The sequence below is a fragment of the Manis pentadactyla genome, chromosome 2 (genome assembly GCF_030020395.1).
Source record: "Manis pentadactyla isolate mManPen7 chromosome 2, mManPen7.hap1, whole genome shotgun sequence".
In the NCBI taxonomy this organism is placed as follows: Eukaryota; Metazoa; Chordata; class Mammalia; order Pholidota; family Manidae; genus Manis; species Manis pentadactyla.
Genome location: NC_080020.1, coordinates 6221470 through 6234492, shown reverse-complemented (window position 1 = coordinate 6234492; position 13023 = coordinate 6221470). Strand labels below are relative to the sequence as shown.

Here is a 13023-nt window from a genome sequence, read left to right as displayed (position 1 = left end):
CCTTCTCAGGATTGCTTTGGCTATTTGAGGTCTTTTGTGGTTCCATATGAATTTTAAAACTATTTTTTCTAGTTTGTTGAAGAATGCTGTTGGTATTTTGATAGGGATTGCACTGAATCTGTAGATTGCTTCAGGCAGGATGGCCATTTGACAATGAGAATAGCTTTTTTGATATAGGTGATACTCTGTTTTTCATAGAGATATTGTTTATGTTTTTCAGAATTTAAACAAGCAAGCATATGATTTGGCAAAGGCCTTACTGAAGAGGACAGCTCAAGCTATTGAACCATATATCACCAATGTAAGTCTTACTTGTAATTGGTTGTCAGAAGGATAGAGCCAAAATTTTAAAGACTGTCAGAAGCAAAATTTCAGAAAATAGTATGTACTTTAAAATTTTATGTTTTAATCATAATGTATTTTCTTTCTCCTTATTTAAAATTATTGTTGGTTAATGTTTTCTGGAAGGTTAGCTCATCTCATTTGTTCACTGATTTACTTCTTTCAAATTACCTAGAACTAAAACAACTTTCATTTTGGTCAGTAAGATTTCTAATGTTAATAGTAGAGTTAAATGTTAGATAAAACATAGGAAACTTTTCATTATTCAGAAAAGTCGCTTATAGTTTTTTGGAGATTACATTGATTTATACAAGAAGATATGAACTAATACCAAGATCTAAAAATTGAAGGCAAATATTAATGACAGTGATTTGATGAAAGTTGCCTATCTTGCTCTCCCTGGAGTAGGTTCCATCTACATCTACCTTTCAGATGAAATGAGTCTTTTCAGTATCATTCCAAATCTACTTAATTATGATAGACCATCTTTTGTTTTCAGAAGAAATATATTTTAGCTGATAGTTTCACTAGGAGCTTATTTCAAGTTTTATTTTCTCTCCACCGTTCTGTGGAGTTGCACAACTCTAGATGGCCCCATTCACATTGTATTCCATGTGAATGGTGCCTGCTGGAACAAATCTAGAACACAGTGCTCATGTTGGCCTCTGGAATTGTGTAGCAGTTTTGTCTCTCCACCTACTTTCTACTTTCACCACTTCCAAACACATAAAGGATGTAAATCTGTCTTGAGAAAAGTGAGAAAGAAAACCTTTTATAATTATTTATTTACTTAATTTTCACGGTTTATTGAAGGAGGATTTTACTTGTAGTATACAAAAATTTAAGTCAATATATATAAATACATCATGAAAAGTAGCATACTTTATAAAACAGTGCCTTGGTAAATCTCAGGTTTTGTTTCTGGCTTACAGCCTTAAAAATCTAAGCACATGATGATTTGGAAAAATGTATTTAATATGTAAATAAATTGTTTTGGAGGGAGAACTTTCAGTAGTAGAAAATAGTGTAATCTGTCTTAATAACTCCAAGATTGGCAGAGAATTCTCTTTGAGTATTGATTTCTGTGAGTTTTGTGCATCTTGGCTGTTGGCTGGAGTAAATTGGTTAGATTCAGTGGATTCAGTTTTTTTCTTTACTGACCTAATGGCAGTTGAAGTGTGCAGACCAGACTTAAGCATTTTATGATTAATTACCCCTTCCCTTTTCCTTTGCTTCAAGTGCCTCTGAATGACTTCTCTCCATGGCCCATTAGATATACTAGGTGAGCGCCTCCTGGTGGTCGTTTATTTAAATTGATATTGTCAAGCCAGGTATTTTTTAGAGGAACATTTACCTCTTTTTGATGCCTTTCTCTGGCATAAAAATAAGAAATTAATACTATACCATGATGATATCTTGCAGCAATTGTGGAAATAAATATTTGGTTGGGTAATAAAAGAAAAAATGTTCAGAATAGAATGGTGTTATCTATTGGAGCTAGGTGATTAAGTTCATTATATATTTTCTCAACATTTGTTTATGTTTAAAAAGATTTGTAAGAAAAGTTAAAGGGAAGATAAAGGACCAAGGAATTACTTTAAATCAAGGTAAAAGCATTTCCCTATCACCTCATGTTAGTGTCTTGGTTTTAGTTCTTGCCTACAGAAATAGAACCTCCCCACCCCATACTTTCCTGTAAAGTCTATCAGAAGCTGGTGGCAGGAAGCACAAGATTAGGAGAATGGTCTGAGTTTATTTTCAATAATATATATATATATTCCCATTACTCTGTCCATTATTTTCCTATTTCTCCCTGTTTTCTTGTCTCTTACCTTGAGGGTTATTAACAAGTCATTAAAATATTTTTTTCCTCCTTTATTCCCTTATAATTGGTCTTACTTTGCTATCTCAAACTTATACAGTTACATGTAAAATTACTTTACAGTGAATTTGTAATTGTCTTGTGGTAGGATAAAGTGAATATAATGTTAAAACTCATTCTCAGCCTTTTTGGGCTTGTAAAAGCCATTATTCATTTACCTTCCTAGTAGAGAACTTGCAAGCAAAAATAAAGGTAGCATACTGAGATAACAACAACCCCACTTCTGTTTTTTAATTGTATCTTTTTCATTCATGAATATATAGACGTATTCAAGTTGCTCTTTATAGATAATGATTGTTATATATATGGGACATAAGAAATCACTGTGTGTTCTAGATTATTTTTTAAAATGTGATTTGTTCTAACTTGACAACTCAGGATAATTAAATAGATTTTTTAAAAAGGTAAAACAGTATTAAAAACAAAAAAGTACATAGTGACAGTTGAAAAAGTTTCCTACATTGATCACTTCTTGGTAATATTACTGTTTTTCACCAGATGTTTTTAATCACAAGTTTTAAGAGATAGCACAAAATTATGTTGTTGGGCTGAGAAATTGTATCGAGTCCATCTTGATATAGGTAAAATTTGGTTAAGTTCCTTAATCTTGCTTCTGTTCAGTTTTTGCATCTGTATATTGGGATTAATAATGCTTGGGGCAGTGGTAGAGAATGTGTTACTTAATGTGAAAACACTTGTAACTAAAACTGACTGTTTAAGGTACAATTCATTACTGACTTTTAACTTATAGTCCTTTTATTAGGAGGCAATTGTTAAAATAAAATAATTTAATTTGTAGTGTGAAAATTACCCACTTATAAATGAAAGACTAATGTTTTTTTGGAAGAAAATACTTTAATCAAATCTGTATCTGCCTCTATTAAACTGCAGAGCATCATGGAGGGTGTAGGTTATTTTACTTTTATTTGTTTCACGATACCTCATTCATTTACTGAGTAAGTCTCCAGTACCTACTCTGTATCAGGCACTGTGCTAGGCTCTGGCTATAAAACAGAGAATACTGACTTGATCCTTGTCTTTTTGAAGATTACAAGTGTTAAATTTTTTTGATGGAATTTGTAAGAAGTTAAACCAGGGAATTATTATTATTATTTTTTTTACTTTCAAATGAGTTTTCCTTAGAGCGATAGAAGGGCAATTTGATCACCAAGGTGACTAGATTGGAAAGGATTATTGTTTTTTGTTAAGGAAAGGTAGATTTACTGTTTTCAAACATGAGAAAGTTTGTGAAAGAAAACAACAAAGCCACCTCATTTTCAACCTGAATAAGACTTTAATCTTTATTGTTATGAAATACATTTTACATAAAATGGATAAGTAAGGAGGACAAACTTATTTTTAAAACCGATAAAAAAGAATTTCTTTTCTCCCCTATATGGATAGGTAATTTATACAGGTTTATAGACCTAAAAAGCTTCATTTGAAAATAATCCAAGAAATAAAAGCAAGCAGGAAAGAGAAATGTGAAGTCGTTGGCTTTGTACTTTGCATGTAAAAAATCTATTCAAGCCAAGTTGTGTGTTAACTGTCATAGAAGAGGTCAGGGCAGTTGATGTAGTGTAAACAATTCTTAACTTCTTCAAGGAGACAGAAGATGTGTTGAGAATATGTGGCATATGCTCTGTGTTAATTTTTAACATACTTGGAAGACTTTATAGAGAAAGGAGCTATTATGCTGTGTACCTTTACCAGTTTCAGCAGTAAATGATGAATGATCTGAGTACGGGGACTATTTAGAGCTGGCTCCTCCAAAAAATTCAAATTTGAATTTTCCTTGTGTTTGTGTATTAGATTTTACTGCTGTAAATCTTGTACATATGTACACATTGATCATCAGAATGTAAAAGAAGACAAAAAGGATTAGAAAGAGGTTGTTTTGCGTTGTAAGTATAAAACTAAGTATTTAAAAAATGGAATTGGCCCCTTCTATGAAGGTGTAAGTCTCTGTCCTCGATGCTGGCACCTCCCATACTTGCTAAGGTGACAAGATGTGGCCCCTTGCTCTTAAAATGTTTTATCTAGTAAAGAAACTAAGTCGTGTACACAAATAACTATAATACAGGATAAAATGCAGCAAATATAATGGGGAGAAGGCATTTGGTGTGTAGGGTGTTTATTGATATGTTAATTGATAATTCAATACAAATTGTCTGTCTTTTATTGTGTGCAAAGTGAATTCCATGTTTTAACTTTCCATGTAGCCTGCGGTGGTTTGCTACCTGTTAGAAAAGAAATTGTTTTGATATGCCTATTTTGATATTTGTATAAAATAATAATGAATTTAATTGAATAATAATTAAGATTTTAGACAATTGATTTTATCTATGGTGTTTCTATTAATGATAAATTTTCTTTCTCAAAGTTTTTTAATCAGGTTCTGATGCTTGGGAAAACATCTATCAGCGATTTATCAGAGCATGTCTTTGACTTAATTTTGGAGCTCTACAATATTGATAGTCATTTGCTGCTCTCAGTTTTACCCCAGCTTGAATTTAAATTAAAGGTAATCATTATAAAAATAATATGGTCTGTCAATCAAATAAACAAAGAGCATTATTTATGGCTTTTTAGTTCTTACAGTGGTTTTAACTGAGTGTTACAATTGTGGTGGTATATTACTGTTACTTATTTACATGTTTGTGCTTTCCTCTTTGTGTGTCTCTAGTGCCTGGCATGGTGCCTAGCAGGTAGTGGCTCCCTAATCCAATGATTTGCATTATAGTATTTTCTTCCAGTATTTTCCAATGGATTCTAGGTTGTGACTAACTTTTGAGGTCATAGCTATACATCAAGCTTATGTTTTCAAGGCACAGTTTGTAGTGGTTCTCAAGACCTCTTGATTGGACCGTAAGATGAGTGTCTGTTATCCACGTAGTGTGTAATATTTTCTCTTTGTGCTTATTATATTTGCCTAAGTTGAAAACTCCTTTGGTTTTCACATAGTTCTCTGGAATCTTTTGATGGCATGTCCCTATGCTTTGACATTAAAGTATGTCATAAAATTGAGTTTTGTTTGCAGATACCAAAGGTATTTTTCAAAGAACTATAGCACATAATCTTAAAGTTTGTGTGAATTACAGAAGACCCTAAATAGCCAAAGCAATCTTGAGAAAGACAAGCAAAAGTTGGATGTATCACATGCCTTGATTTCAAACTCTACTACGAAGCTGTGGTATTCAAAATAGTATGGTGCTGGCACAAAAATGAATGTAGAGATAGATCAATGGAACAGAATAGAGAGCCCAGAAATAAACCAATGGTTATATGATCAATTAATTGATGACAAAGGAGGCGAGAATATACACTGGGGAAAAAGACAGTCTCTTCAATAACTGGTGTTGGGAAAACTGGACAGCTACATGCAAAAGAATAAAAGTGGACTGCTGTCTTACACCATACACAAAAATAAACTCAAAATGGATTAAAGGCCTAAATGTAAGAGCTGAAACCATAAAACTCCTAGAAGAAAGCATAGGCAGTAACTCTTGAGCCATCAACATTAGTAATTCTTTTCTGGATACGTCTCTTAGGCAAGGGAAACAAAAGCAAAAATAAACAAGTGAAAACTACTACATCAAACTAAAAAGCTTCTGCACTGCTTTTTTAAGGAAACCTGTGAAATGAAAAAGCAGCCTGAATGGGAGGATGTATTTGAAATGTTATATCCAGTAAGGGGCTAATATCCAAGATATATGAAGAACTCATACAATGCAGTAGCAAAAAAAAAAAAATCTGATTAAAAAAAAGATCTGAATAGACATTTTCCCAAAGAAGACATACAGTTGGCCAAGAGACACATGAGAAGATGCTTGATGTCACTAATCAGGGAAATGCTAATCAAAACCACAATGAGCTATCAACCTACAGCAGTCAGAATAACTCTTGTCAAAGAGGCAAGAAATACCAAGTATTGCTGAGGATGTGGAGAAAAGAAAATCCTGTACATTGTTGGGAATATAAATTGGTGTAGCTACTATGGAAAACAATATGGAGGTTCCTCAAACAATTAAAAGTAGGAATATGATACTAGCCTGGAATTGCATGTCTAGATATTTACCTGAAGAAAACAGAATCACCAATTAAAAAGACATGTGTCCTCATATGTTTATCACAGCATTATTTACAGGTGCCAAGATGTGGAAGGTACTTAAGTGACCATTGAAAGGTAAATGGATAAAGAAGGTGTGATGCATACACAGTGGAATATTAACTGTAAAAAAAGAATGAAATCCTGCCATTTGCAGGAATGAGGATGAACCTAGAGGGTATTAGTAAAATAAGTCAGACTGTGGAAGATAAATACCATATGATCTCACTAATATGTAGAATCTAAAATCAAATGAACAAATAAACCAGAAATATTCTCATAAATACATAGAACAAACTGGTGGTTGCAATAGGGGAGGGAGTTGGGAAAGTGATGAAACAGGATAAAGTGATGAAACAGGATAATTTCCAATTAAAGTTAAGCAAGTCATGGGGGTGAAAAGTATAGCACAGGGAATAAAGTCAATAAAAAAATTACACCATTAAATTGAGTTTAATTTGTACATTTAGGGAATACTCTTTTCTCTTTCAAATTATTATAGGAAGGGTAAGTAAAGCTGGTTATAATTAATCTTTGATGAACCCCAGTGTACCACCAGAAAAGTTCTTGAAGTGTTGTATTTCTTGTTTCTAAAAATTTTGTCTTAAAAAAACAACAAAATAAACAGTTCATGTTGGTAGTGTGTTGGTAGGTACCCCCAAGAACCAGCAAATAATTATTTTTGTTTCATTCTGGAGTGTATTGGTATATTTTTCAAGCGAGCCACTTGTTTCATTGGCCTCCCTGCCCCCTTTTTTCATTTACTTAGCAATTTTGATGAGGCAGGAGGCAGTCTTCTTTTGAATTATTTTTTGGTCTGATTTTCTCTGATAAAAATACTGGATAAAAATACAAAAATGAGGAATGATCACCAGCAGATTTGACATCTAGTAGGGAAAGCAAGGAAAAAAATCTGAATCTAATAAAAGGCCAGGCATTGTTAAGTGTCATAAAAGATACAGTATACAAATGAAGTAAAGGAAACAACATGCAAAAGCATATAGAGGTAAGAAGGGGCTGGTTAAATTTGTGGAACACAAAGAATTACAGTTGGACAGTAGCATTAAGTTTAAGTCATCCCTGGCTGCCTATTAGAATCTTCACCTGTGGAGCCTTAAACAAGCAGATGTCAAGGCATTAAACCAGATCAGTTGACCAGAATTTCTGACAGTAGAGTCCTGGCCTCATTTGGGGTTTTTTGTGTGTTGTCTTTTTTTTTTTTTTAAAAGCTTTGTAGGACATTCTGATGTGCAGCCAGGGTTGAAAAGTACTTAGAGGAATGATGAGAAAAATAATAGAGATAGGTTAGGTCATATTACTGAGATACCCCCAAGAACCAGCACTGGCTGAGGTGCTGATTTTTAAAAACAAGTTGTACAGTTCTGTCCTTAGCTCCTTGAACATCAGTCCTCTTTGATATTCCTGATTGTTAGATTTTATGCTTGTCTAGTATTCTGGCTGGCTCATTCATTTGATCATTGTGTCACTAGTTGGAGGCACCAACATCAGTAATAAAATTGAGTTCTTATTCACAGGGTACCTACAACATTAATACATAAAGCACAAATTTTAGTTTTTCTGTGTGCAGGCTTCACATTGTTGAACTCTGTTATGAATCTGGTATATGTAGATGAACTGACTCTCATAGTGGGAGACTTTAGCATGTGTTTATTTCTGCAAAGAGCTTAACCAGTACAGTCATGCAGAATTCTCTGATTACGGTAGGCCTGGTCTCTATCAGTGTTTGTTCTTAAAAATCACAAATAGTTTTTCAAGGAGTCTGATGTGAGTTAGTTTTTGAATTTGACTCTGAATAGAAATAAGCCTGTAGGAGGGACCTTTAACATTTAATCAAACTTTGGATAGTTTTCTACATATTTTCACTTAGGAGTACTGATTAATGTAATTTGTTCTGATCAGAGCATGTAAGATAACATTTAATTTTGTGAAAAGTATATTGAGTATTTGTATAATTTTTCAGGTGGAGTTCATGGAAGGTTTTCTGTTGAACTGGAGGATAAGGGAAATCATGGGAAAATTAATTGTGAATATATGTACCTCATGGTTTTAAAGCTGTGGTTGTGTTTTGTTTTAGAGCAATGATAATGAGGAACGCCTGCAAGTTGTTAAACTACTGGCAAAAATGTTTGGGGCAAAGGACTCAGAATTGGCTTCTCAAAACAAACCACTTTGGCAATGTTACTTGGGCAGGTATATGATTTTGGTCTCCTGTTTAGAAGTAATATATATGTATATCTATTTATATTATTTTAAAACACCATTCACATATAAGATTGTTCTCTGGAATCATAAAATTGAACGGTTTTGTATTTTAGATTTTTGAATGCTAATAGAGATTAAGCCATATTTACAATTGCCCTTTTTCTTTTCACCTTATTTTATCCTCAGTAATTTTTAAAAGATGATACACTTAAAGAGGTAGCCCACAAAGTATTACAATCATGAAATTAAAATCTAATATTACATTGCAGTGATTTATTCTGACTGAAAATACATCATTGTGAGATACAGCGCCTCCACAAAAAATTATATTTAATTAGATTATTCAGAGGTAAGGATAAGGGTGTCCACAGAATGAATAAATGAATGATTTTGTATATTCCTCCTCCTAACCTCCTTCTGGGTTCCCTATTTGCTTTTAATGATCCACAAACCCTCTGAAATTGGTAGGAGAAATTTTAGTGTGTTTGTGTATTTCTCTTTTCTGTGAGAGGGTTTCATTTCATTACATTTCTAAAGGTATCCCTGACCTGTAATACATTAAAACCACTTAAAGTGCCTTGGCTGAAACCTACTTTGACCTTGATAAAGGAGGCCCCCCCCATATTGTTCTTGTAACAAATAATAATTAAATAGGATTTAAAGACTCTTCTGTTTTCTTTATATTGAAATATTTGCATTGTTATCACTAACTACTTTGCTTTCCATTTCAGTATCAGAACTGTCAATGATGATGATAAATTCAGTATCTCTTGTTCTTTTCTAATTTATTAAGTGAGGATATAAGTTTTATAAGTGCTTGTTTAAGTGCTAAGTTCTGATTTATGTAGCTCAGTAATAATATTTAACAAGGTACATTAAACTAACAAATATTAGCCCATTGTCATGTTGAGTTTAATACAGTGGAAAGCTCTTGGGCAGTAGGGCAAAATATTTTGTTTAATTAAATTGTACAACTTAAAAATATGTTAATGTAAAGCCAATTTTATTAACTGTGTTAAAACAAAAATACAATTTTTACAGAGAATCATTTAATATGTCTTTAAGTCAGGTTTTGGACTATGCAGACTACAGCTTTTTAGGAGGAAAAATCCTAATTTAAATGTATGTCAACTTTCTATTACATTGTAGTTCCTCTTAATATTAATGACATAAAACTCACATATTATTACCAATTTCAAAGAGATAAGAGTTTTTTTTTAAGATGCCTTACATTTACTTATAATGGTTATATGGTACATACTTAGCTGAGAAATGGTGGAGTATACTGGGATTGAGTATATGGATTCAAAACACTCAGGAAACTTCCGAGACCATAGGCTAGGTTTTATAACTTTTTTTTGTATACTTGATGGAGCCATTTTCTTTTCTGATGATATGCTTTTATAAATAATTTGATGCTCATTTTGAAGACTTTTTTTCTCCTGTAAGGTGCTAAATTTTGTTTCTTAGGGCATTGGGTGATGCAAGATTTGGAATTAAGACATGAAAATATTGAATGGAAAACTCTTGCTTCACTTTAATGTTCTTGTTCTTACTTTAAAAGTTTTTTTCTTTTTAAATAAGTTTTGTAGTCCATGATGAGTTAATGTGTATAGGTTTTTGAACATCAGTGGTTTAGAGACAACCAGACATGTGCTTCCTGACTGAGGAACACAATCTGTGAAGTAGTCTTGCTAAAAAAATTGAACCTTAAATAAGATCACGTTTTAGATCTAATGGTAAACTTGTAAGATTTAGGAGAAAGGACAGCATGTTAATTGACATCAGAACAATACTAATTAGCAAAATCTAAACTGTGGAGAAACTACGTACACAAACACAAAACAGTTGCTTCACCAAGTAATTTACAAGGAAAATAGAAGAGAGATGGAGGGGAAATACAAGATTAAAATATACTTAAATAACATGTTAACCAAAGAGTTTTAATTTTTTAGTGATATGTTCTGAGACATTTCCATTTCCATGTAACTATCACCTTTGATATTAGTAGAAATGTGATATTGTGATGGTTATCTGGACAGGAGTAATGGGAGCATGATTTTAGAGTCATACAAAATAATACAGGGTTTGGTGCAAGATCTAACAAACATTTGTGAATACCCTTTATCTAAAAAGAATTCTTGGAAGAAAGGTTTTCTTTTCAAACAGAATGGAATTTATATAATGTATCTATGGACTGTGTTAACACACTTGCGTAAACAGATATATTTGAAAGTATAATATTTTTAGGAAAAACATTGTCATTCCAATAGTTGTATAGAGCCAAACGTGTATTGTTTAAACATGTTTCTTAAAAGTACATATACTTCTCATAGGAACTAGTTATGCCCTAGTTTAAAATAGAGCTTTCAGAGCATTCATATATAAAAATAGTAGTACATCAAAACTTTGTTAAAATAGTCTGGCTCTACTTTGAATTATCCTACAGGCATTGTTTTTCTTTTAATTAGAGAAATAATTATAAATTGAGTGTAGATTAAACACATACCTATTTCTCTTACTTAAAGATTATGCATTTTATATTTTACTAGGTTTAATGATATCCATGTACCAATCCGCCTGGAATGTGTGAAATTTGCCAGCCATTGTCTCATGAACCATCCTGATTTAGCAAAGGACTTAACAGGTACTATATCCCTTAACAATAAATATTCTTAGATGCTCTTGGTAAAAAAAAAAAAATTGGTTTTTTGTGTAGGAAAAAAACTTTTTTCTTTGTTCTTGTAGTAGGTGAAATCTTGTTTCAGTTCATCACTGAATTTGCTCTCTGAAGCTAGAATTTTTACTTCCTATTGCCTACTTAGGCTAGAGGCACCTTCAAAAAGTTGGTGTTACCAGATATTATTAGTTTCTTAGTTTAAAGACAATTCTAAAATTATTTCAGGCATTTGGATTTGAACAAGTTTTGATTTGAATAGCTTACAAGATTTTAATGCTAATATTTTGAGAACTGAGGTGAGTCATTAATTTGTGACCTAATTTAACCATTCTAAATAAAGGTAACTTTTCTGAAATCGGTATGATTATAAGGCAGTTCAGAACTTTGAATTTTTATACTAAGGAGAATATCCTGTATCTGACTATTGCTGTTTTTTAAAATTGTTAGAAAAATTTTTAATTTTTCTGAACAAAATAGTTCAGAAAATACAGATGAATATAACAGCCCTGTGTCTTCCTCAGAAATGTTAACATTTTGCTGTATTTATTTGCTTAAGAGATTAAAAAAAAAGACAATTGTGGATATAGTTGAAATGCCCCTTCTAAACTATTCTCCTTCCTATTTCTCCAGAGGGTAACCACTCTGCTAAATTTGTTCCGCATCCTATTCATGTTTTTTTAATCTAGGCCACATGTGTATCTGTACATAAAATACATAGTGTTGTAATATATTTTTAAAATTTTATTGGAATGATAAAATTCATATTTGACATAATTGAACTTGTTCTTTTCATGTTATTCTGGTGTTTTCTATTTGCCATGCATCTTCTTTGTTTCTCTTTTTCTATTTTCCTCTTGTCTGCTCAATTGATTAATTTTCTTTGTCTTTTTCTTTTTTTCCTCCCGGCCATGGGCTTGGAAGGTAACATCCTCTTTTGAGCTTTCACTGCATAATTGATTAATGAAGTCTGAAGTTAATCAGAATTCTCTAGTTTCTTCCTGAGCAATCACGGACCCTTGACAGCTTTAACTGTGAACACTCTCTTTCTACCTTTCACATTATTTTTGTTGTTATTTAGTTATTTAATCTTTTTAAAACTTTGCCAACTTGCAGTAATTTTTAACTGCTCTTTTTTTTACAGTCTTTGCTTACAGTTTCTTCTTAAATCTTATCACTTCCTTCTGAGTTCCTTCTGATAAAATCATAAAGCATATCCTTTTGTAATATAATAGTTTGTTATAGCAGTGCTTTCAGGTTTTGTTGAATTCCTGTCAGTCAGATTTAAATAGATATTTATTATTGTCATCCTTTTTTGGGGGAGCTATCATGCTTGGAACCCTCTATCTGCCTATTCGCATCTGAACTTGGGGTGTGTGGATGTGTTTGTGTCTGTGTGTTTGTGTGTCTGTCAGGTTCTCCCCTTTCTTTTCCTCCTCTTTTCCCCTGGATGTTCCTTTCTTTGTGGCATCCATTTCTTGTTATTGGTGTAATTCTCTGAGAAAATAAGTGATAGTATTTTGAGGGAAGTTTTCTTTTTCTTACAAAATGTTTGTTTAAGCTAACTTGTTTTGCTATCTTTTATTTGCTTTTGTTGCTTTTGTCTCTATTTTCAATGTTGGAAGCTTTCCTCAAACGCTTGGCAGTCTGTGCTGTCTTCTCATTGTTAAGAGTGGGGGAGTAAATAAAAAGCTCTTTAGATAGTTCTGAGTAGTTGGATGGGATTATTGACTGAACTGTAATGTAGGGTGATCAGGGTGGGTTGTTCATTGGAAAATCTTTAGTTTTGTG

The 13023-nt window shown here is 32.5% G+C and overlaps 1 protein-coding gene across 7 annotated transcripts in view; it reads left to right on the top strand.

The window, feature by feature from the left end:
* PDS5B (PDS5 cohesin associated factor B) overlaps positions 1 to 13023 on the top strand; it is a 175205-nt gene that overhangs the window by 75375 nt on the left and 86807 nt on the right. For all 7 annotated transcript variants that reach the window (XM_036905006.2, XM_036905005.2, XM_036905008.2 and 4 more), the window contains exons 7-10: positions 221 to 301; positions 4608 to 4748; positions 8428 to 8543; positions 11108 to 11202. In XM_036905006.2, coding sequence (XP_036760901.1) covers positions 221 to 301; positions 4608 to 4748; positions 8428 to 8543; positions 11108 to 11202 — 433 coding nt within the window. The remainder of the gene's footprint in view (positions 1 to 220; positions 302 to 4607; positions 4749 to 8427; positions 8544 to 11107; positions 11203 to 13023) is intronic.